The sequence below is a fragment of the Bison bison genome, unplaced genomic scaffold, assembly GCF_000754665.1.
Source record: "Bison bison bison isolate TAMUID 2011002044 unplaced genomic scaffold, Bison_UMD1.0 scf7180017864491, whole genome shotgun sequence".
Lineage (NCBI taxonomy): Eukaryota > Metazoa > Chordata > Mammalia > Artiodactyla > Bovidae > Bison > Bison bison.
This window is the reverse complement of record NW_011495050.1, coordinates 16,858,814-16,885,058: the sequence shown is the minus strand read 5'-3', so window position 1 is coordinate 16,885,058 and position 26,245 is coordinate 16,858,814. Positions and strand designations below refer to the sequence as shown.

The following is a 26,245-nucleotide window of genomic DNA, read 5'->3' as shown; positions in this document are numbered from 1 at the left end:
TTCAAATTTTGTTCAAGGCTTAGTATTTTATTTGTAAGAATCAATTCAAACTTTCTGTTTACCTCATCTTTGATGCCAGATATATCATTATGAAAATTTCAACAAAATTAACATGATTGATTTTACACAATGTTGAATGAGTCATGATGATATCATTTATATGAATTTTGTATGATAATATGTGTTATGTTTTTGCATGTGATAAACTAAATTCATTGCTTTTTCTGTAAGCAAACCATTAACAGATCTCCATTGTGCAATCTACTAAAGGCATTTTTTAGATATAGTAAAACTTGATAAATATATAATTACATAATTATAGTTTATGAAACAATTTCATGTTGTAATATAGCATAGTTTATTCTGCTTCTACCTGACTATATAAGATATTAAGAGATAGATATATGCCTGTTTTGTTTATATCTTTATTTTATATCAACATAATTATTGTTAATAATAAAAACTGAGATCAATATAAAACCATATTTAATCATTTAGAGATGTTGCCTTTTTGATTTTGTTTCTTCTGCAAGTGAAAGACTATAAAACTTAGTATAAGTTTGTTGTTTTCCCTACAATGTTGAAACTCAGGAAAAAAGAAAGAATTTATTTAATCTATTATTTTATATATGTAAAACTAGGCATCTGTATAGTAGAAGACATCTGAATTATTGATTGACTTTTTCCTTTTTTCTAGATATTAATCACTGATTTTAGCTGAATACTATTAAGGAAAACTGTATATTTTAAGCCCTTTTATTGTTGTATTTTCTCAGTGATATTCTGGGTAGAATGAAGAGCCAGTGTTTCTTGAAGGAAGTAGATTTGTTCAAGTAGTAATTATATAAACAGTTATTCTTAATTTAAAAAGTATTTTTCAATTTTATTTTGCTCAAATTAAAAATATATATAAAACAATGCATGCAGATATGCACTAGTGTGCCAATCATTTACATCTACTAACTCGATTTATTTTTCTATTCAAAGAAAATTACAAGTACGAATAGAATTAGGGAAGCCTGAGAAGCTAATTTATTTTAATCATATGGAATTAACATGGTTGACAACCTTGAATCCTACTGTTGGTCCCATAATAATTTGAGATAAAATGTTATCATTGTAGAGAAACTGATCTCTTGGAAGTAGCCATGTCTTTTCTGCTTTCTATTGCTGAACATCATAAATGATTTAAAAACATTTTTCTTGGTTCTCTGCCCTAGCATTTTTTAGGTTTAAATCAAGGAAGAGTTTCAGAGCTTTTAATCTTCTAATATAAAATTCATAGTTTCTTGTTAGTATGTAAAATTTCTCACAATGTTTTGATTATCATTTGAGAAGCAACAGGCAGTATTAAAGCATTTGCCCTTCCATTGCCTGATGGGATAATCTTTACCTCTGGTAGTGCTAAATGTAGAATGTGGAAAGCTGCCGTATGATGAATTTAATTATAGTAATATAGTCAGTCACTTTTTTTGTTGTTCTTAAAAGGTCAAGTAAAAATAAGTGAATGTGTTATACCAGTGAAGCAAATACTGATAACGAATGCGGATTGCTGTTTCAGCGTCTTTCAGTAGTGCAGTGAGATTCCAGAGATTGGCACTGAGTCTACATACCAATTATAATAATTATAATAATGGTAGTAACACCTTCCATTTGGTGACTGCTCCTGAAAGTCAGGAGTCCTGCTGTATATACATCATTTCTAATCAACTTACTGTCCTGCAGGGTGGATGTTGTTTTTACCTGCAACTTCCAAAGCTTCGGTAACTTGGCCAAAGTCACACAATTACCAAAGGTTAATACCAGTTTCAAACCTAGTGATGGCAGTTATAAAGATAGAGAGCTAATTTTGTTTTCTGATGTCCATCATTATACGATCCTTATAGAAGAAGATGAGCACATCAGATGAAGCCTGGACATGTGAAGCATTAAACTCACTTTTTCAAGGTATTTTTAATACTTATTAGACATGATGTGTCAGTCAAGATAAGGGCATATGTAAATACAAGAAACTTAAAAATGGTAAATAAATACTTCAGGGGAGTGCTTCAAAGATTTCTATTCTTTTGGTCCTCCCTTAAAGACTCTGTCCATATAAACCAATTTGCAGTAAGTAGAGTTGGCATTTCAGTAAAATGAGAGGGCTATATTGAAAGCTCTTTAGACTCATTATATTAACTGGATGATTGTTACTCTGATTTGGTGGCATGAAATAAGCCACAATTTCTCATTGTTTGTTTCTTGTGAAGTTGTTTTCAAGTAATTCAAAGACTGGGCACAAACCAAAATGTGTGTGCTTGGGCAGAAGTCAGTAATAAATAGCAATAATGTTTAAAAATCCATCAAAATTATTTGAATAGGAATTTCAGCCCTGTAAAAATCTTTGCAAAGTGAACTCTTTAAAACAGTTTGACCTTAACATAAAATAAGGCCAAATAAAAAGCAGAGAAAGGAAGGAAGGAAGAGGAGAAGAGAGCATTGTTTGCAGGGAAAGCTCCGGCCACTGTGAAAACTTTTCACTTTTCTGAAGGAAATGCAGTGCAGCAGATGGTAAGAGTGGAAGTGAGATAAACATAGGAACTGGAAAAATAAGCAATACATTCTAACAGGTTCTGTATCAAAGATCTGGAGAAGTAGAAAGATTAGACAAGAAACTGTTCTGAAACTTGACAGTAGCTGTATCTTACCAAGTCTTAAACGCACATAGCAGAGATGGAAAGTGGAATTGCACAGACAGTAGGCTGTGATTATATTTTTCTGACAGTGAGAAGGGAAGGTCTCTTTAAGGATTATTTTTAAAGATAGAGATTTATCTAGGTGGAAATCTATAGTATAGATGTATAAAACACTTCTCGGCTACCTGTTTAACAATGGGATTTGATGAAGCCTTTGTTCTTGCTGTAGAATTAGCACAAGACACTGTAGTTTGTGTCTTAGATAATCTTTTCTTTTATTTATTTTTTTTCCAATGCTTTTTATGATCCAGGCTAGTTAACTGATACTGAAATCTATGTTACCTGTTTCTGGTCATGGAAGTGTTGGTATGTGTAAGTGCCTGTAAGTGACCACATGTATACAGAGGCAGAAAGGGAAATATATAAAAGAATGTTTTTATTTCTTAAAGATGAAGTCATCTAGTAAAGGAAGGAAAACATGTCTACAAGTGAGAAAAGAGAACATATATATAAAGAGTGGAGGAAATGTTAAGTTTGGGCTGATTAAGGAAGCATCGTAGTCATTCTTAAGCCTCCTATGACGTTGCACGTGATTCCAATATGGAAACTGATTCACCAGCAAGGATCTGCCTCATTTAAGCCTGTGTTGTGTGCTGCTGTATCTTGACCTGGTGACTGACAGTGAAAGAGAATACCACAATACAGTAACTCAACAAGAAATAGTTCTATACAAATATAGTGTTACTGACAATAAGAAAACAGGCTAATATCCTAAGGGAAACCCAATTTTTATGAAAAAAAATGATGTTTTCTCTATAATACTGTCAGTTTGTGTTGGGGAACTTTTTAAGGTGCCCCCCACCTCCAAATTAGATCACTAGTAAAAGGAATGGATTTTGACAGTTTATGTAAAATGCATACCTTAACTTCATATTTATTGCTAAAATATTAAATCTACTCATTCACCTTTTAAATTTATTTATCAATTGTTTAGTTAGTTTGATGTGGTGTAACATAGCTTCAGAATTCCTCATTTCCTTCCAAGGCCCTGCACCTAATGTTGTAATTACAACTCTGCATTCTTCTTTTAAGCAGAGGCCTCTCCAATTGAATAAGCTTTAGGCCCCACAAGGCCTGAATCAACCTCTGTTAGTACCTTCAGTAAATATGGGTGATCTCATAGGAGACAGCAATGATTAAGAATGTTGTTTGCTTTCAACTTGGTAATTTTTGAAAAGCCTTGAATAAGATTCCTAAAATTTCTTGGCATTTATAGTAGATATCTGAATTTCAAATCTGCTATCATTCTAGGATAGGTTGCCCTGAGCATAAAGAGAGTATAAATACTCATGGAAACACTGTATTAAAACATTCTCCCATGTTTCTGAAAATCTAGGCAGTGCTCTGGATGCTATCTCTGTTTTCCTTGTGTTATCAGCAGCCAAGGACCTCTTGCTGGCCCTGAGGGAGGACATGCTGTGGGAAGACCTTGTGGTAAAAGGAGTTTGAATGGATCGCTTGATAACATGGCTTCCTGGGTGGCTCAGGCAATTAAGAGTCTGCCTGCCATTCAGGAGACCTGGGTTCAATCCCTGGGTTGGGAAGATCCCCTAGAGAAGAGAACAGCTACCCACTCCAGTATTCTGGCCTGGAGAATTCCATGGGCAGAGGAGCCTGCCAGGCTACATGTAGTCCATGGAGTGGCAAAGAGTCGGACACGACTGAGAGACTTCGACTTCACTTGATAACACACTGGGATCATCCCTAGTTGTGGAAGCTGATGATGGGTTTGAGTTTGGAGAAGGCTGATGTAGCCTAGAAAACTTCCCCACCTCCCCAGATATGGAAACTTCATTAGGATTACGTTCAGCTGTAAGAATAGGTTCCTGAAAGTTTCCCAGGACTCTTCCACTTATAATCCATTGTTGGGAATTTATTTTTAACTTAAGGAGTGGTCCACCTCATGAAAAGAGAGGGTGGAAATGTGTTACTCATTATCAGGTGACCACTTGCCCACCTGTAAGTTCTGTTACTGTGGAGCATTTTCAGCTTCAAAGGGCATTGTTTTTGTCTTTGCTTGATTATTGGGATAATGAATAACTCAAAGCATTGTGGTAGTCAGTTCTTACCACATGCATGTTTTTTTCCAATCCAGTAAATATTTATTGAATACTTGCTATATCAAACATTTTGGGCCATGCTGTGATTACTATGTGAGTAAATGCAGGGAAGGTCTTGGCTATTTTGGAATTTACATTCTAGTGAGGAGACAGACATTAATAAAATAATCACAGAAGTGGTACACGGTGGCTTGAAAGAGTGAGGAAGGTTAAAGTGTTCTTAAGAATGTGACACTTCAGTTGCTATCTAATGCAAAATTAATTATGTAAAAAGAAGTAATAGGGTTCCAAGTAGAGGGGCAGCATGGCAAGAGACTAGTGAGCATGCAGATTGTGGTGGAACCACAGTGGAACTTGACCCAGAAGAGAGATGTATGGGCCAGAGAGATCAGGAAGAACAATGATCATAGGGTGAAGGACAGGAAATAATGAGAGGAAGCATAAGACAGGGAGATAAATATTTTGAAAATGAAGCATTACAGGCAAATCTGAGCTTCCCATAAACATGGTAGAGAGAGAAAATGTAAGAATAAAATATATATAATTTCAGTGGTCATGCAGTAGAAAAAAACAGAGTTTATCAGAAGAAATAAATGTTATCCCCTATTTGTGAGCTCTGAGAGTCATTTATCATCATTAGGGTATTTGAACTACTGTTGGATAAAGGGCATTCAGATAGGGACCAAAGTTTTTGTTAGCTGCTGTCCCACAATATGCATTCTCCATTGGTCTTGGCTTTTTGGATGTGTGGTGTGAGTAAAGTCTTAATTATAATAAGTAAATTATATTGTGGCGATGGAACACAGTGGTAATGAGTGATTGCTTATGACTCATAGTCCTACATGGATTATGAGAAAGGAGAAGCCTCTCTGGAGTGATTGTTAAACAGGAAAGAATAAACAATTAGATTGTATGGAAAACGGTATTCAAAGATCATAACTTTCTCAGATTGGTTTGGTCTTTCTGTGTAGACTAGGTTTACTCGTTAGGGAGACAGTTTAGAGAGTGTGAGCTTTGGTTTTACTTTTTGTTGTTGACGGTGATGGTGCTGTTGGTGATGATGATGGCGATAATGTTGATGTCGGTGATAATGATAGTTTCCTAAAGGGAATGCTGGGTTTGAAGCTTGAAGACTGAGGCCAGAAAACTGAAAGCTAATGGTTTCTTGATGGCCAAACAACAGATCCCTGAATAGGTCAATTACAGTTCAGAGTAACTTACTTTGTCTCCTCTTTGGAACAAGAAATGGCTTAATTTGGTAGAATCCTCTTCTGAACGGAACATAGTAGTTGAAGTGGCTTTTCTTTTTAGTTGCAGTGAGGGTTTTTGTTGTTGTTGTTCCTTTGAACAGGTTTGGTTTGAGGGGAAGCAGGGGAAGAGAAAATAAAACTTATTTAAGCATAAACTTTGAAATATGTATTTCAGAAATGTCTTTTAAAGTAAGATGCCTCCTCCACTTGCTTGTAAATGTTCTTGTGAGAAATAACGAGGAGTGAAATTTCTTGAATGATACAGTGCTGAGTATTTGCCTTATTTTATCTCATGTGGAAATTTACCTTATGTTCCAAATCTTAAGTAAACTTAAACTTTTCACATGGAGGCTGATATTGATGTTAGGAATAAATATTCAGGACTGTAGAAAGAATTTATAAACCACTGTTTTTTCTTCCTAAGTTATCAATAATTTCAATGTGACTTTTATTTGATATAGTTACCATACTGTTGCTGCTGCTAAGTCGCTTCAGTCGTGTCCGACTCTGTGCGACCCCATAGACGGCAGCCCACCAGGCTCCCCCGTCCCTGGGATTCTCCAGGCAAGAACACTGGAGTGTGTTGCCATTTCCTTCTCCAATGCATGAAAGTGAAAAGTGAAAGTGAAGTCGCTCAGTCGTGTCCGACCTTCAGCAACCCCATGGACTGCAGCCTTCCAGGCTCCTCCATCCATGGGATTTTCCAGGCAAGAGTATTGGAGTGGGGTGCCATTGCCTTCTCCAATAGTTACCATAAACAGTATTTTCAACAACCTTCCCTTACTAGCTATAATAAAATGCCACAGATATTACAGTAGTCATATGTTGACTGTAGAGACTGAGTTTCTTTTCAGAATAACAGACCTAGCCCTGGACCATTGTTATCAAACATTTAAGGATTGTTTCCTGATCTGGAGTCTAAAAATTTATAATCAAATAAATGTGGATTCTGTTTTTTGATCTGCTTGATTCATACTCTGGGGTATGAAAAAGGCTATTATATAAGTTACAAGGAAATAGCATGCATTTAAAAATGTTTGTGTACTGAATATAACTATCCAGAACACAGCAAAATCCTACATTTTCTTATATTTATAGTAAGCCAAGGGGGACTTGAGACAGGCATGATTATAGGGATCCACAGAATAATGGATGTACTCTATTCAAACCATTGAAATGTTTAGATTTTATTTTTAGACATTAGCAAAAAAAAGGGCAACAATTGAATGTTTTTATTTTTTTGTCTCTGGAGATGTAACAGTGTCTGTAATTTGGCAATGTAGAGTTAATTTAACATGACACCTCTGTTTGGATAATCTATAACCAAACAATTGTTTTAAGCCAAACAACATTGTGGAGGCTATTAGGCAAAGCAAACACAAACTGAATCTTAAACTTAAATGTCCTCGCCCTTCAATACAAGCCGCAGTTTTCTGTTTTTGACTGTTACAGTCCTTTAACCAAAGCTATCTTGTCTGATGATAAAACCATAAGTGTATGAAGCTCACACATTTTTCATCTCTTTTATGACCTTATCTTTCATGAGCGGCTTCTGTGAAGGTATCCTAACTATAGGAAGCACCTGGAAAACATATGTGATATCTATTCTCTGATAAGCAGTTGTGAACAAGCAAGTAGATCTGTCACTTCTGAACTGTTCATTGTTAAAAAATACTTTGATGATTTAGCTGATTGCAAAATACATTATAGGGATGACTAACAGCTACAGTAACACTCCTAGTCAAGAAAGTTCAATAGTTTCATTGTACAAGAATTTCTATAAGAGGTTAATATTGATAGGAACTACATGGATTAAAAGAGCAGGACTGAGAAAGGCTGTTTGCTTGCATGACTGCTTTCAAACACTGCTGCTATTTTGTGCGGAAAAAGTGACTGCCTCAGAACGTGGCAAGTCTTTAATTTCTACAGGAATGTCTAACTTTCAGTGAAAAGATATTTATTTGTGTTTTGAAATGATTTTTGCCTTGCAAATAGAGCCACTGCTTTTACCACCTTGCCAACAATACCTAATATGGAATGAAAAGACACTGTTTCGTATGTTCCAAAGACTATATTCTAGTGCATTTCCCTGAGTCATTTGTGGTATGTTTTATAGAGCTCAATAACGCCTTCAATTTCCTCCTATAGGGCTTTCACTGATTCTGAAAACTAAACTAAGAAAAATGGAAGGGCCCACAAAATATGTATGATATCTTTTAAAAGAGCAACAAAAGAGTTTAATCTTGCAATGGAAAACCATTAACTGCATAGCCATAATTTCAGAAATATTGTAGATTTTGTTACCATTTGACATTTATTCCATTTCATCATTTTATGAATTGGTCTCTGATGTATATAGTGGTTATCCCATTAAATGTGTTTGTGCTTTGCTAAAAATATACTGAAATTTCTATTTAAAAGCATGTGAATAAAGAATTTAGCAAGTAAATGAATGGATATCAAATGGATTTCTAGCTCTTTCTGTAATACTCGTCCTGGCATCCTTTTCTCTCCCTTTCCTCTTCCTACCAACAAAGCTTTTGAAGCAGTATCTGAACAAATTTGTCATTATCTTAGCTATTAATTATTCATGCCATTTTTTCATAAGCTGCTCTAGAGTGCTGCTTTCAAACATATAAGAATCAAAAATGGATAAAAGTTAAAAAAAAGAGATGGTCAATGAAGTCATTCCCATTCAAATCAAGAAGAGGCTGAAATTGGGTTAATATCAAAATAAAGTTCTATTTATAAATTTTCCATGAGAATAAATATTGATAGGAAAGAGGCAAGTCTCTATTGTGAGGGGAAAATACTGTTTCTTAAAGTAATTTAGAGATTTCATATTCGATTAAATTATTTTTTAATCATTTCATTTTTCATTAGTAAAAAGATTAAAAATGAATTAGGTGAAAACATTACCATAAAAATGAGACCTGGTTTCCTGAAATAAACTTAAATGATGAAGGGTTTAAAAGTTGAAAAATGTGACATATCTTAGTTATTAAATAGTGCTGAAAGCAATTAATTAGTAAATGTAATGATATTGCAATAGGTTATACTAAAAAGTATAAAACCAAAATCTAATTTTCTAACTGCACAGTGAGCAATGGTTATTGATTAAGGATTTCTGTATAATTTGGTTTTAGCAAATTCTAAGTAAATAGTATACGTAAAATAAAAATGAAGAAACAAGGCTTATATATGATGAAGAGAAAGCAGCTATCTTATCACATCTTGCTGTCTTTGTTGTTAGACCTCCATTCAACTATAATGTCCTAATGGGTCTGGAGTATGGTCTTTGGAATTGGACTGACCTGGAATCAGTTCTTGGCTCTGCTACTTAGCAGTGTGCTTGGGCATCTTCTTACATATCTGCCTATTGGTTTACTCTTCTGAAATATAGGGATAATAATGCATGGCAGAGTTGTTGATGTGATATGATGTTCATTTAACTAGTTCTGTGTGGTGCCTAAGAAATAGTAGCCATGTTTAAGTTCCATACAGAATCTGAACTTTGTGACATTATCTCTTCTTTATTCATCTTTATGGTTTCAGTATTTGGCACATAGCAGACATTGAGATAAATATAAATTTAATTCTGACCCATTTTGTTTTCTATATCTAAATATTAATACATCATTTCATATGATACTCATATGCTTTTTTCACATTTTGGGGTTCTCATTTTTACATTTTGGGGTTCTTTAAGAAAACACAAGTAATTAGTCAATGACTTTTATTCTTCTCACTCAGGACTTATTTTTATTAATGTGATGCATATGGTACATTTAATCAGTTTCATAAATGGTTTAAAATAATTGTAAAATGTAATTTCTTTAGAGCTGTTAATTGTGTACTACCAGCTATTTTTAGTGCTTCTTTACTGAATACTCTGCAGTATTTATTTTCAGTCGTTTTCTAATTATATGTGCTGCATAATGAAACAAATTAGATCAAATTGTTCCATGAATCAGGATTATCAATACTGAGTATTTCTGCAGATGTTGGCCCAAGTTGAAATCTAAGCTCTACAGTTTTGATTTGGCAGATAAGTGACATTTAATGAAGGCATTTTATTATATGAAATTACTAGTTCAATCAAGCCCTTAATAGTTGAATGATAATATTTTCATTTGAGTGATTTACTAAAGTTCTATGTGTATCAAATGTCTTCTGAGATTTGTAGTCATCCTGCCATCTTCTTTTCCTAGTAGTTACTGATGAAAATGATCATGGGTAAATTTGGCCCATACTGAATGAGGGAAAGGACTTCATTCAATCAACCGTCAAACAGTAGGAATATTTCGTTAATTGTCTCTTGTTAGCATCTTAAAACTCTCTCTGGATCCTATTTTTGCATCACTGAAATGTTTTTAGTTTCACCACCTTCAAGATGCCATTTTTCCTGCACAATAACTTAGCTGCTTCTGCTGCTGGTGCTAAGTCACTTCAGTCGTGTCCGACTCTGTGCGACCCCATAGATGGCAGCCCACCAGGCTCTGCTGTCCCTGGGATTCTCCAGGCAAGAACACTGGAGTGTTTTGCCATTTCCTTCTCCAATAATCTTTTTCTTTGGGGAAGTGGTTCTCATTTTTAATCTGAAAAAAAAAAAATGGTTTTTAAACATGGAGCCCCGGACGTGAAACCTACAGAATTCAGATTCATTTAAGATTATGCCTCCAAATTTCAGATATTTTATTGGTTCCTTTTTCTGGGAAGCTTTCACGACACCGAGTTTTCATTAAATGTCATGCCTCTGTGCTTCTGTCACCATGGACTGCTCCCGTGAAATCATTAATCGCATGAGGTTGCAGTCTGTTCATTTGTCTCTGTCCTAATCTACAGGTTGTATGAGAGAAGGAACCATCTTTGTTTTGTATTCTTAGTGCTCAGAGACTCAAAAGTAGTCTTTTAATCAGCTAACTAAGAATGCTTTATATCACTTCTGTCTAACAAAGACAGACATCCATAGATCTAAGTCAATTCTTTTAACTTCTAAGTGTTGGGATTACTCTTCAATATATTCTTCCACACATACTTGTTTCTCACTGTATTTCTGAATACTTTTCCTTCCAAATATGTAATTTGCCAAATAAAGTATTTTAGAGTAGACTTAATTCCAATCTCACAAAAAATTTAGTGAAGCAATATCTGGGATGTGAGTTAGATTGTTATTACAGATTAAGTGAGGGAAAACTCAAAGACCACAGGTCTGACAAAGTGTGTTCATAGAAAATAAATATGTGTTCATTACTGTATTTGTGTTACATGATCATGTCAGTTCCCCAATGCTTCTCCATCTTCAACAGGAAGGTAGAACTTCAAAATTAATTAGAAGGTTCTCCATGGTCAATGTCATTTCATGCTTTTGGTCTCTGAGTTTCTATATCTTATGTGATCTCATTTGGAATTATTCATGTACTACCCTGGTTATTTTTGTCAGTGGCAACCTCTTTTATGCATGTGGCATGTCTCCTTAACTAGATTATATGGTTCTTAAGAGAAAGCTTCTTTTTGTTTTTCATATATTTCATTGCATCTTCAAATATATGCCTTGTCAATGTTAATTACTGACTGAATTTTGCATAGCACAGTGTTTTCAACAATTAAAATGTAATAGTAAAAGTCAGGAAGATTTACTTCTCTCTGTGTATGTAGAATGATATAAATAATAACTGAATATAATACTTAACTTACCCAAGTAGTTCTGATGAAAATTTTACTCTCTGTTCTCTGGGTCCTTGGATGTGTGATTTTTAACAGTGTAGTCTCATGCTTACTTTTTTATCCATCTCTCTATGACTAAAATTCAACTATTTAAAGGTGTATGTGTTCTTTCTTCAACTAATGGGATGGGGAGAGGGTAGGGAGGCAAGAAAGGATGTTTTAGAAAGAATGCCAAGCTGATAGGAGACTCAAATTTAACCCCTAACCTTTTACAAACTGCTGATTTGGGTGGTCTTCATGATGCCTCTCTGTGCTCCCCCATAGCCCTACTGTTCTGCTTGTTAGGGGAAGGAGATGGCTGGGAAGCACTTATTGCTGAAGCATGAGAAGGCTTAGGGAAGATTCCTTATGTGGAAATAAATGTTGTAGCTCTAAGACTATAGATAAGTCACCCTATCTGTACATCAACTTCCAGATGGGTGAACTTGTCTCATTTGGGTTACATGTTCTCCAGAGTCCTCTGTGATGCTCACATCCCTGTTTCAAGATCACAAGATATGAGAAAAGGGCTTAGAAGGGACGGATGTTGTTTAAAATATATAGGTTGATGCTCTAGTCTTCACTGTTTGTGGAGGGGGGGGGCATTTTCCTTTGTAGACTCCTCTGCATCCGTGCCTGGAGTTAAACTTCCATTCAGTCTGTGGAAAAGCAAGGAAAAGGTCACTCACCTAGGTGGTAGATTCTAGCGTGAATTATAGTCCCCATGAAAAATAGAGCATTGGTAAAGTCAGTATTAGTTCAGTTGCTCAGTTGTGTCGGATTCTTTACGACCCCATGGACTGGAGCATCCAGACTTCCCTGTCCATCACCAACTCTGGGAGCTTGCTCAAACTCATGTCCATTGAATTGGTGATGCCATCCTACGATCTCATCCTCTGTCATCCCCTTCTCCTCCTGCCTTCCATCTTTCCCAGAATCAGGATCTTTCTGAATGAGTCAGTTCTTTGCATCAGGTGGCCAAAGTATTATTGGAGCTTCAACTTCGGTATCAGCCTTTCCAGTGAATATTCAGGACTGATTTCCTTTACGACTGACTGGTTTGATCTCCTTGAAGTCCAAGGGACTCTCAAGAATCTTCTCCAACACCACAGTTCAAAAGCGTCAATTCTTCGGCACTCAGCTTTCCCTAAACTGGGTCAGACATCCCTGGTGGCACTCCAGAAGATTCAGTCCTACAGGATATTGTTCTAGTAACATTGACTTAATTGGTAACAAAGTTTTCGGGTTTCTCAAGTTCTTCCAGTATACGAAAAGGCCATGGAGCCTCCTCATGTGCAGAGGCTGAGAACCAGTCCTGTTTGTGTCTGAGAAGTGAGAGCTGGTCTCTAACCCTGATCTCCCAATTGGCTGGTGCATCTGTGTTCTATGTGACCTACAAAAAAAAGGAGCACAGAAGATTCAAACTGTTAGCTTACTACTGAGCCTTTGTACATACATTTCTTATGGCTCTTGGATCATGTCTTGCACTCTCACTTTATGAACTTGCTCTCTATAATGAGTTTTATACTCCTTTCAAAAAGGTATTTTTCCATATATATCCTACCATGCCTACCATAGTTCCTTAAACCTGGTAGATGATCAATAAACATTTTCTGGAGAGGATTTCATTTTGATAATCCAGAAAAGAAGAGAGAACTCACTTTTAAAAGAGCCGTCAATTCCAGGCATGGAGTTTGGTGGTATGCTGCTGCTGCTGCTGCTAAGTTGCTTCAGTCGTGTCCGACTCTGTGTGACTCCATAGACGGCAGCCCACCAGGCTCCCCTGTCCCTGGGATTCTCCAGGCAAGAACACTGGAGTGGGTTGCCATTTCCTTCTCCAATGCATGAAAGTGAAAAGTGAAAGTGAAGTCGCTCAGTCATGTCTGACTCCTAGCGACCCCATGGACTGCAGCCTACCAGGCTCCTCTGTCCATGGGATTTTCCAGGCAAGAGTATTGGAGTGGGGTGCCATTGCCTTCTCCTTGGTAGTATGGGTATGTGTTTTATTCTTTGTTACCCACCAGAGGCAGCCCTTCTCTATTAGGGAAATTAAGTTCAGCAGAGCTGTCACTGGATTTCTGCAATGTATTTCTTTACTTTTATTTGACTCTTTAAAATGCTTTATTTTTGTGAAACTATATATAGAAGTGAATGTAAAATTTATGGAGTTTAAACTTCAAAACTCATATTAACATCACACTACTGTCATTGTAATAATAATTGTTTCCTGAAAATTTTGTATTTTCTAGGTTACTGTGAAAGATTTTTAAAATTCAATGTATAATTTATAACAATATAAATATTTAAGTACTATTAATATTAGAGATTTAACAATTGTGTGAAAAATAGTTATTGAATGCTTCAAAGGGCAAGCAATTTGACTTTAAAAATTTAGCATTATTAGATTCAAGGTTTAGTTTCCCTGTTTTTAATTTATATTCTTTTCATTTTTGTCATCACACCACATTTTCTTGTTATTTTGTTTCCTGATTTCTGTTATCCTTATAACTAGGAATGTTTGTATTATTCTTTGCACTATATTAAAGTCAGTTGTTTTTGTTTAAAGCAGCAGTACTTTGTTACATTATCATTTAAAATGAAGACACTTAAAAAATCAGACTTTTTGCTTTTAAAATGTGGTTACGTTAGTAGGTTTCTCATTCTTTGCTGTAAGTATACTTTTGCTCAAGGTATATTACATCATTTTTCTTTTTTATGTGAAATGAAGACATGATTTTGAAACTAGCTGTACTTATTCAGGAACAAGTATAGGTTTGTAGCTTCCTACATTGTGAAGACTTGTGTGACTGGCTCATCTTATATGATTATCATTCAGTTATGACCTTTTTATACCCATTTTTAAAATAAATACAAACACATTTTAGTACGCTTAATGATGGAGAAAAAGAAAATCTCCAAAATAGCTCACTTTCAACCCAAACACAAATATGTCTTCTCTGTTGCATCTTGCTTTTATAAAAATGTAATTTGGAAATAAGCAAGTTAGTTTTCTGTATTGAAAACAGTATAAAGAATACATACAGATTTTCATTTTCTTCTTGAATAATACTAATAATTCCAAATGAAAAATTTTATGGAAATGTTTTTAGTATTTATAGCAGTTTATTTATTTATGACTAATGTTGATTTTATTTATTATAAACCCATAATAGTTATCAAAATGATTAATCATAGAACTGTGTTCAGTATAATTACCATGTATGTAACAATTATATAATTAGACATATGCTAAGGACATCCCTGTGGGAGGATTTGAATGTCAAATAGAGGGCTTTAATCACGTCTCCTTCTCTTTGTATGTTGGTGTTTTCCAGGTGATGATGAAGGAGTCCAGGAGACAGCAGAATCAGATGGGGACACGCAGTCAGAGAAACCAGGGCAACCTGCAGTTGAGACAGATGACTGGGATGGACCAGGTAGGACAAAAATGTAAAATTAACCATCTGTTGCTACTATCCACTTTTTTTTCCCCTTGAATTTGAATTAAATAATAAAACTCTTACACTCTCATCTCTGATTTTAAAAAATATGTGTGTATTCTTGTTATATAGAAGTCTGAATAAATAACATCATTTAAAGAAGATTTTATCTTTGGTAAACTGTAAAAACCAGTGTTACCTCTACTTGAAATTTTCATCTTTGTTTTCTTTTATATTAATATAAGATTTTAGTCAATTCTACTTGCATTTTCTTTGAACAGAGATCTTTATGCCATATCCATCTTTAAAATGGGCATACCTTTAAAGCTTCAGACAATAACAGTACTCCAAAGAAATTCATTTAGTTTAGTCATGTTGTAAGTCATGGATTCAGTCACAGTATGTTTTTAGAAGTTTAGAAAATATTAACAGATACTCCCCTTTAATTCAAGATTTTGTTAACATTTTCACTTACAAATGAAAAATAAATTCAGTTTTAAAGACCTTGATATTTAATCATTTCAAGAAAAAGAAAAACTAACTTAAAATACTCTAAAACACCAACATCATTTTATAAAAATATATTCAGTTATAAGAACCCTGTGGATAAAAAACCTTTATGCCAAAGGAGACTATTACGTCATAGGGCTTAAGGATATAGACGAGTTTTGAAATAGTTTTGGCCATAATTTCCAAAGCAGTAACATTTTTCATTAAGAAAGATTCCTATATTTCAGTCACATTTTCACCCTTGCATGACTTTGCAAATTGCTCTCTGTTGTGCATCAAGAAGAGAGGAACTCCAGTGGTAATTTTCTGAAAGCAGCAGCTGGAAAATATAATGAAAACAAAAATGAGGATACAGTATATCTGATTATTATGATGTCATTTCTAATGTTATTTATGACATATGCAAATGTTTGTATTCTGTATACTATAGCATAGTGTTACACAAGATTTTGGATCAAAATGTATTATAGTTAAAGTACTATAGTACCAAGTTTTAAGCGTTTGAAAGAAAATGTGGACATCTGGCATTTTCACCTTATCGCATAGTGCTTCTGTCTCAATATAGGTAAGAATTCCCCTGATTAAAAAAAAATAAGAAAAAACTTTGGAAAAAAGTTTTTGTCCTTGGAGATTACATTTAACTTAAAAAAGGTGGGCAACTTGATGTTGTATGGTTGTTCATTCATGGAATTAGGTATATATTGGCTACTTAGAAGACTTTTTACTTTTAGATTAGATGGCCTTTCTGATATGCCTACCTGCAAAGGGTACATTCTGGATTCTCTCAAAGGGGCAAACTTGGAGGTGGCTGGTTTTCCTCCTCGCTCAAGTCTGGGGCCCACAGTGTTCCCAGTGACTTGGAGGTATGTAAGCAAATTTCAGAAGGGTAGTGAATTATTAATCACATACTGGACACCCGATGCTACCTTTTTCAGGAATATTTTCCAGAAATAAAGTCATAGGTCAAAAAGGAGGGGAGCAAGGGTAAAGCATGATAAGATTTTTTACATCTGAGTTATTTAATGTACTTAATGTATCTGGTTTTATTCAGTTGATATCAGTGAAAATGTATATACTCTTTCTGTGGCACATTTGAATATGTAAACACTTTAAAGGAAAAATGTGTACCTCCAAGTAGGTATACCTAGAGGAAATCCATCCTTTGTATGTTGTAAAATCAGTAACACATTTTTCCCTATAGGTGTTTTGAAAAATAAAGGGGAGTTTATTATTTTGACATCCTCTGATTAATGAAATTGATTCATAACAAAAGATTACCTATTGGACATGTATCTTTTAAGGTATAACATTCCTCTAATCAGGAGAAAGTATACAGGATGTTTCTGGACTTTTTCTTTTGCATGAATAGTGATTACATCAATCATGCTCACGCTCAGTTGTTCAGTCATGTCTGACTTTGCAACCCCTTGGACGGTAGGCTGCCAGGCTCCTCTGTCCATGAGATTTTCTAGGCAAGAATACTGGAGTGGGTTGCCGTTTCCTCTTCCAGGGGATCTTCCCAGCTCACGGATTGAATCGTCTCCTGCATCTCCTGCAATGCAGGTGGATTCTTTTTACTGCTGTGCTCCGGGGAAGCCTAATTACATCAGTATTTTTACCCAAATTTTTGTTTTTCAGAAAAATTATTGGTATTTCACTACTGTATTAAGGAGAGGAAGTTTTCGAGGTTTCCATACATGTTAGAAAATGAGCTCTGGATTCTAAAGGTTTAAGTTCAAATTCTGGATTTGCTGCTCACTTGCTGAATAATTTTTGGCAAATTGCTTAATGTCTCTGTGCCATTATTCTGGTTTGTTAAAATGTGGAAAGTGATATTAATGCCTCTTATGGCTTTTGTGAGAATTAAACCAGATCATGCACATAAAGTGCTAATGATCATTATTATGGCTTTGAAATTGTTGAGAGTTGAAGCAGAACCTTTAAAAATTCTTTTTGGCTTTTTTTTTTTTTTTAAAGTACAGTAGTACATCTGATACAACAAGGGTAAGCTTTTGTAATGCTAAGCATTTGGTTTTGAATTTAGCCATAAATTGTTAGTTAAGACATAAGGTGATGAGTCAGGTGTGATTTCAAGGTCTTCTAACTTTAAGAAGATCTCCCACCCAGTTCTGAAAGTCACCCTAAGATGGACAGTTGTCTCTAAAAAATAGAACAGAATCTAAGGACAAGGAAATTATCTAAAGAATTTGAGGCACAGAGCTGACATCATTTAAGATGGATCAGGATTTACCGTATTTTTAAAGTTTGATTGAAGACAACTCCATGATTTTTCTTGATCCTTAATTCCATAATGAATCACCTTCTATCTAAAGTGTTCTATTGTATCAAATACAGATTCCCCAGTGCAATTTTTCCTTATTTGTTGTTCATCTAAAAGGTACATTTAGTAATTGCTTGTACCTCTGCTAACTCGTAAAAGTGGAACCTTCCCAGGTGGCTCTAGTAGTAAAGCACTCACCAGCCAATGCAAGAAACTTAAGGGATGCTGGTTCGATCCCTGGGTCAGGAAGATCCCCTGGAGGAGGGCATGGCTACCCATTCCAGTATTCTTGCCTGGAGAATCCCATAGACAGAGGAGCCTAGTGGGCTACTATCTATAGGTTTGCAAAGAGTTAGATACAAATGAAGTGACTTAGCATGCACGCATGCAAGCAGTCTTTAGGAAAATTATCTTCTGTTTGTAAAGATTTCTAATGGTGAAATTCTTTAATGTTTAAATACTTGTGACTCTTATTTGAATAATTTTCAATTTATTATGTGTCTTTCATATTTGTGTGGAGTGCTAGACTCAACACTAAGCTAATAAAGTTGAGGCCAGTATAATAGTCGTTACCACATTATTTCAATATTTCACACATCTATTTGCAACTTTCATTCTTCTTTCTTTCTCTCAAGAAAATTACCTTGACACTCCCTTGCTTGGAATCTAGTTCAAATGATACTTGTTATCCACTGTTCTTCCTTTTCATCTGCATTTGCCTATACCTCACGTCAGAGGGTAAAGAATCTGCCTGCAATTCAGGAAACCTGGATTTGATTCCTGGGTTGGGAAGATCTCTTGGAGGAAGAAATGGCTACCCACTCCAGTATTCTTGCCTAGAATTCCATGGACAGAGGAGCCTGGTGGACTCCTGTCCATGGGGTCACAAAGAGTTGGACACTTACTTCTCATACCTTTCATATCATTTCAGTTTCATATCATTTCACTTAAACTTCTGTTTAAGTAAATGCCTTTTCTTTTATCACCCTCACAAGTAATTCAGTCTGCCAGTACCCATACATTTAACTACTTAATAAACATTGTACACTAAAAAACTGTGAAAGGTGCTAGAGAGAAGTCCAAACATGTAATATTATGCTGTCAACAAGCTCTTGTTTTTATTGAGGTATAGTTGATTTACAATGTTGTGTTAATTTCTACTGTGCAGCAAAATGATTCCATTAAACATTCCTTTTCATATTCTTTTCCATCCTGATTTATCACAGAATATTGAATATAGTTCCCTGTGCTATACTGTAGGATCTTGTTTATCCACTCTATGTATAATAGTTTGCATCTGCTAACCTCTAACCTCCCCCTTGGCAACCATAAGTTTAGAGTCTGTTTTGTAAATGAGTTCAGTTGTATCATATTTTAGACTCCACATGTAAGTGACATCATATAAGTGACTTCCACATCGGACTGCACTTAGTATGATAATCTCTAGTTCCGTCCATGTTGCCGCAGATAGCATTATATCATTCTTTTTCGTGGCTGAGTAATACTCCCTTCTGTGTATGTGCCGCATCTTCTTTATCTGTCCCTCTGTTGATGGACATTTAGGTTGTTTCACGTCTTGGCTATTGTAAATGGATAGTGCTGCTGTGAACTTAGGAGTCCATGTATCTTTTTGAATTATAGTTTTGTCCCGATTTTTGTCCAGGAATGAGATTTCTGGATCATATGGAAACTCTATTTTTAGTTTTTTGAGGAACTCCCATGCTGTTTTCCATGGTGGCTGCACCAACTTACATTCCCAACAGCAGTGTAGGAGGGTTTTCTTTTCTCCACACCCTCTCCAGCATTTGTTATTTGTAGACTTTTAAATGATGGCCATTCTGACCAGTGTTCACACTCTTTTTTGATGCCATTTCTCTCCTTTAATAGTCTTTAATTATCCATGTATTACAGTTAGAATAGGATGCAGTAATTAAGCATGTCAACCTAGAAAGCAGATAATGATCTTGGTTACAGGAGAAAATGCACAAATTTTAGAGCCAGGCAGATCTGTATATGAGTATACATGCTGACACCTATGGTCTTGTGACCTTGGGAGTATTGAACTGCCAGAACAGATCTTAGTTTTTTGATGTTTAGTTTTAAGCCAGCTTTTCCACTCTCCTCTTTCATGCTGATCAAGGGACTCTTTAGTTCTTCTTCACTTTCTGCCAGTAGCGAGGTGGATTTGCATGTGTGAAATTGTTGATATTTCTCCTGGCAGTCTTGATGCCAGCTTGTGATTCATCCAGCCTGGCATTTCTCATGAATCATTGGGTTAGTTACTAACTCGCCAAGGGCTCAGTTTCCTTATTTATAAAGTGGGGCTAATTGTAATTACTACATCATTAATAAGACTTTCTATGTAAAACATGGAGATCAAAGCTTCATAAGTGCTCAATAGATAGCTGTTAATACTACTTTTAGTATCATTTTGGCAATTGTGCCTTAGATGCCATTATAATGCCTTACAGATGATAAGCTCACATTTGTATAGTGAGTTAACCTTGCCATATTTTGCTATTAGAAATCATCATATGGTTATATTAACTATGTTCTAAGTCAACTGGATTTAAAACATAATTCAGTAAAAGAAATTTTAATGTGAGTAAATTTCCAAGAATAAATGTTTAGCATAAAATCAGTTATGTGTACTTGTTGCATCTGGACTAAAAATTGGTCAAGACATCTATAAATGTCACCTCTTTTCAGTTGCTTGTCAGTGTTGCGGATGCATACAGAGGATCAAGCTAGTTGTGGTCTGTGCCTGAAATCAAACTGTGAAGATGGGGAATTTTGTGCAAAGTGGAATGGCAGCCAGGAGACTACTGTGAGGAAGCACATACTAATGATACAGAGGTTTTTTTCTTTTTTTTCCCCCCTTTACTAGTCCAAAGAAGGGCTTGGAGATTACAGTTCTGATTTAGTTTCCTTTTTGACTGGGAAAATGTGGTAGATATAAGATCTGGGAAATGCCATTTGAAGTAAATTAACAGAAACCTATGAAACATAGTTAACCATAGATATAGTCTGACAGTAAGAAGAATATTGTGAGAAGCGGAGGAAATCGTAGAATGACTGTGTATTACTCTGACAGTGAATTGGTATTATCTCTGCTATCAGATAATGCAGTTATCATTAATTTTCACATTTGCATTTCAATCTTTGGAAGGAAATGACTCTTGCCGGATGAAGATAAGAGCTCTGTACCACTATAATGAACCATCATTTTATCCCAACTCTTTGTGTCCATATGAAAATGAGGCAGGGAGGAGTGTGTGTGTGGTGGGGGGGAGGGGGTCGGAAAAACATTATAGCAAAGTGTCAAAAATTGCTACAGACTTTTGAGTCCCTTCTGAAACAAGAGGGGGTCAAAATAAATCTTCTACAGTGTCGTTAAGTGGATATCGGATTAAAGATGAAAGCCTTACTCTTTGTAGAATGGAATGTCACATAAACAGAGTGAACAAGTTTCTTTATCTTATTCCTTTACTCCAGTTTTCACTCTGATATAGAATTAGAACACACATAAACCTAACCAGAAAAAGAAAGAAAAAGGTAGATTGAAGGCAAAGGACTTATGATTATTGTTTGGAACGAGATGTCTTTGAGTAATAAGGAACTGTATAAAATATACCAGTTTGTCATTATTATTCTTTATTCAGATGTACAAGAATGAGAATCAAGGATATTTAAATAATGGCTTGTTTTAGAATATGCAAATACCTGATTTGTTTGCACAACTTTAATTGAGAAATTCAAGTTAAAGGATAATGAACTGAGATTAATTTGTTTTGGACCTTTTCTTTCCAGTGACTTTTTCCTCAAACACACTCCTGGAAAATAAAATACAATGTCAAGTTTTATAAATATAGCATGATCCCAGAAAAATATATGACAACACGTACTTTCCTATCCCAGACCCTACTCTCATGGCAGAATTCATTAATTATTCTTTTACATTCAAAGCTTCCTTCATTAAACTAAAATTTCCACCCTTTCTATGAAACTTACTGATTGAGAGTGTTGTGGGTTAAGTCAGGTCCCCTCGTAATTCACATGCTGAAGTCTTAAATTCCTAACTGTCCAGAGTGTGGTGTTATTTGGAAATAGGGTCATTAAAGATGTAATTAGTTAAGGTTGTACTGGATTAGGGCAGGCCTTAAATCCAACATGACTGGTATCCTCATCAGAAGGGGAAATTTGGAGACAGACCACATACACAGGGAGAACATTGTGAAAATGAAGGCAGAGACTGAGATGATGCTCCTACAAGCTTAAGAAGGCTGAAGATTGACAACAGATCACCAGAAGCTAGGGAAGGTATGGAACAGATTCTCTCACAAAGCCCCCAGAGGAATCAATCTTGCTGAACTTTGATCTTGGACTTGTAGACTCCAGAATTGTGAGACAATACATTCCTGTTATTTAAACTACATGATTTATGGTATTTTGTTATAGCACCTCTAGTAAACCAATACAGAGACCAGGAGCTAGAGAGAATCATGTGGGCAGTCACTTATATGCCTGCCAACTATATATATGTTACTGAAATTTTTAACTGATTTTAAATATTGTCTAAACCACCTAAATATATTTGCAAAATATGGCATTGTTTCTATGGCAACCATATTGAAACCTTCAAAAGACTGGGTAAAGAGAAATAACTAAAACATTTAGGTGTGGGCAAAATAACTTAAAGCAGTAGGGAGAAAATCATGAAAATATTGTAAGAATCTATCTTAGATGGCTTTGCAAGTGCATTTATATCCTCACTGTACTCCAATGAAACAAATTAAAATTGTAGATGAAGCATTTGAATGACATTTATGAAACTGGAGGACCAATCCGTGGACTCATAGGCCCAATACAGTGAAGGTCTAGGCCTTACATCAAATGTTTATTGAAAGTGCTTTTGTATATTGTAATATACTGTATATTATAATACTTCGATTATTTTGTATATATACTATTATAGAAGTATACTTCTAATATACTTCTATAAGTAATATAATACTTATATTATTATTTAAAAATCATTCCATGGTTTGGCTGTTTTGATTAACTACTCACCTCAATTTTGTCCAATAATAGAATGTCTACTGTGTTCCTTACTCCTGAGTCATAATTTGCTTTAGAATTCTTCTCAACATGCACTCTAGGAAGACACTTGTCAATAGAGTATGAGAAAAAACCTTTGATATGCCTTTTATAAAGAATCTGCCTGCAGTGCGGGAGACCTGGGTTCAATCCCTAGGGTGGAAAGATCCCCTGGAGGAGGGCGTGGCAACCCACTCCAGTATTCTTGCCTGGAGAGTTCCATGGACAGAGGAGCCTGGAGGGCTATAGTCCACAGGTCGCAAAAAGTTGAAAACGACTGAACAACTAAGCACAGGACATCTCTTTGATAAATCTTTTTATTGAAACATATGCATTAGATGTTTATTTTGGCACAAGAATTTTTGGAAATTGTTTTCCTTGACTCAACATTGTGTCTGGAAAGATACCTAAAAATATGACTGATTCTTAAATCTAAAAATTTGAAAGAAGACCTAAACTGTGTAATTATTTGCTTCTCTTTTGTCTGGTTCAGAAAGGGACTTAATAAAGCTCTTAAGGGTACGTAAAGACCAACACAGTGACGAACACTAGAAGTAGAAGTAGTTTAAAAAGATGGAAAATAAAAGCAAGTACATAGAGACATGCACACTTGCTATTAATGGGCCACAAATTGAAACTAGATTACTATTCAGTTCACTTCAGTCACTCAGTTGTGTCTGACTCTTTGCAACCCCATGGACTGCAGCACACCAGGCCTCCCTGTCCATCACCAACTCCCGGAGTTTAATCAAACTCATGTCCACTGAGTTGGTGATGCATCCAACCATCTCATCCTCTGTCATCCCCTTCTCCTCCCACCTTCAATCATTCCCAGCATCAGGGTCTTTTCAAATGTTCTTCACATCAGGTGGCCAAAGATTTGAAGTTTCATCTTCAACACCAGTCCTTCCAATGAATATTCAGGACTGATTTCCTTTAGTATGCACTGCTTGGATCTCCTTGCAATCCAAGGGACTCTCAAGAGCCTTCTCCAACACCACAGTTCAAAATTATCAATTCTTCGGACCTCAGCTTTCTTTATAGTCCAATTCCCACATCCATACATTGCTACTGGAAAAACCATAGCTTTGACTAAATGGACTTTTGTAGACAAAGTAATGTCTCTGCTTTTTAATATGCTGTCTAAATTGGTCATAGCTTTTCTTCAAAGGAAGAAGAAATTTTAAATTCATGGCTGCAGTCACCATCTGCAGTGATTTTGGAGCCCAAGAAAAGAGAATCTGTCACTGTTTCCATTGTTTCCCCATCTATTTGCCATGAAGTGATGGGACTAGATGCCATGATCTTAGTTTTTTGAATGTTGAGTTTCAAGCCAACTTTTTCACTCTCCTCTTTCACTTTCATCAAGAGGCCTTTCAATTCCTCTTTACTTTCTACCATAAGGGTGGTGTCATCTGCATATCTGAAGTTATTGATATTTCTCCTGGCAATCTTGATTCCAGCTTGTGCTTCATTCCAGTGTTTCTCATGATGTACTGTGCATATAAGTTAAATAAGCAGGGTGACAATATACAGCCTTGACATACTCCTTTTCCTATTTGGAACCAGTCTGTTGTTTCATGTCCAGTTCTAACTGTTGCTTCCTGATCTGCATACAGACTTCTCAAGAGGCAAGTCAGTGTCTCTGGTATGGTCTGGTATTCCCATCTCTTTCAGAATTGCCCACAGTTTGTTGTGACCCACACAGTCAAAGGCATTGGCATAGTCAATGAAGCAGAAATAGATGTTTTTCTGGAACTCTCTTCCTTTTTCATTGATCCAACGGATGTTGACAGTTTGATCTCTGGTTCCTCTTTTCTAAATCCAGCTTACTATAAGATTATATAAAAGGGTAATATTGATTCAGTTCAGTTCAGTTCACTTGCTCAGTCATGTCCAACTCTTTGCAACCCCATGAATTGCAGCACACCAGGCCTCCCTGTCCATCACCAACTCCCTGAGTTCACTCAAACTCACGTCCATCGAGTCGGTGATGCCATCCAGCCATCTTATCCTCTGTCGTCCCCTTGTCCTCCTGCCCCCAATCCCTCCCAGCATCAGAGTCTGCCGGGGTCCAGCCCCGGTGGATCCAGGGAATTCGAAGCGGGGACGGCGTCGGCGAGGATCAGGAAACAATTGCTTAATTAAACGTTAATTAAGGATATAAAGAGTAATAGAATGAAGATAGCTCAGTGAGGAAATTCAGTGGAGAAAAGAGGCTGAAATAAGGATAGCTCAGTGAGGAAATTCAGTGGAGAAAAGAGGCTGAATAATTCAGCCAGAAGGTAAGAGAAAGAACGACATGGTGAGACCAAGTTTCGGTGAACAAGGCCCGCACTTTATTTTCCAAAGTAGTTTTTATACCTTAAGTTATGCATAGAGGATAATGGGGGAAGGGGTAGAGTCATGCAGTAAGCCAGGCTTTCTTCCTGCAAACTTATCATATGCAAAAGTTTAGGTGATTTGCATCATCTTCTGGCCCTGAGGCCTGTTAACATTTTAAGACCTTTTCTTCAGAAAACTTATTTTTCTCTAAAGGTGGTTAAGTCAGGCGCCAGCCTCCAAAAAGCATTAGATAAAGTTGCATTCCTACAGAGCAAAGGTGTGGTGGGCTATAACAAGAAAAAGAATTAACTCAAGGGTCCCAGGTTACAAACATTAAAGCTACTATTTACACCAATTATATTAATCAATACACTGCCAGGGACACAGCAGGTAAGGGATATGGAGACTTAGCAGCAAACATTGGCCCAACAAGTGAAAATCCCTTCACCAATACAATTTCTAATCAATCTTTTGACTGCTCAAAGGAATCTGTATTTAGACAGTTTAGAACATCTCATGCCTCTCACAGTTTGGAGGCTCTGAGCAATCACATGTGGCCGGAAAAACCTATTCAGGCAGGCTAGAGGACTTCCAAGGGAGTTTGTAGGTTGAAACACTGTCACACCCAGGAATTATTAACTGGAGCTATAAGCTAACTCTTTTTTCAGAGAGGTAGTGGGGGACAGCCCCCCGTAAAGTCAGAAGTGTAGGTGAAAGCACAAAGCAGAAAGTAGGCAGACTCTGGTTTTGGGGGTAGATTGCTCGAGAATTTCCAGGGAGACTCCTGAGGCTTGATCCCGCCTTTGCGTATGCCAAGCCTCCTTCCTCATGACCTTTGCCA

At 36.0% G+C, this 26,245-nt stretch overlaps 1 protein-coding gene across 1 annotated transcript in view; it reads left to right on the top strand.

The window, feature by feature from the left end:
- ZFPM2 (zinc finger protein, FOG family member 2) overlaps positions 1-26,245 on the top strand; it is a 421,565-nt gene that overhangs the window by 8,032 nt on the left and 387,288 nt on the right. Inside the window, exon 3 of the mRNA XM_010863552.1 lies at positions 15,087-15,188. Within this exon, the coding sequence (XP_010861854.1) occupies positions 15,087-15,188 (102 nt within the window). The remainder of the gene's footprint in view (positions 1-15,086; positions 15,189-26,245) is intronic.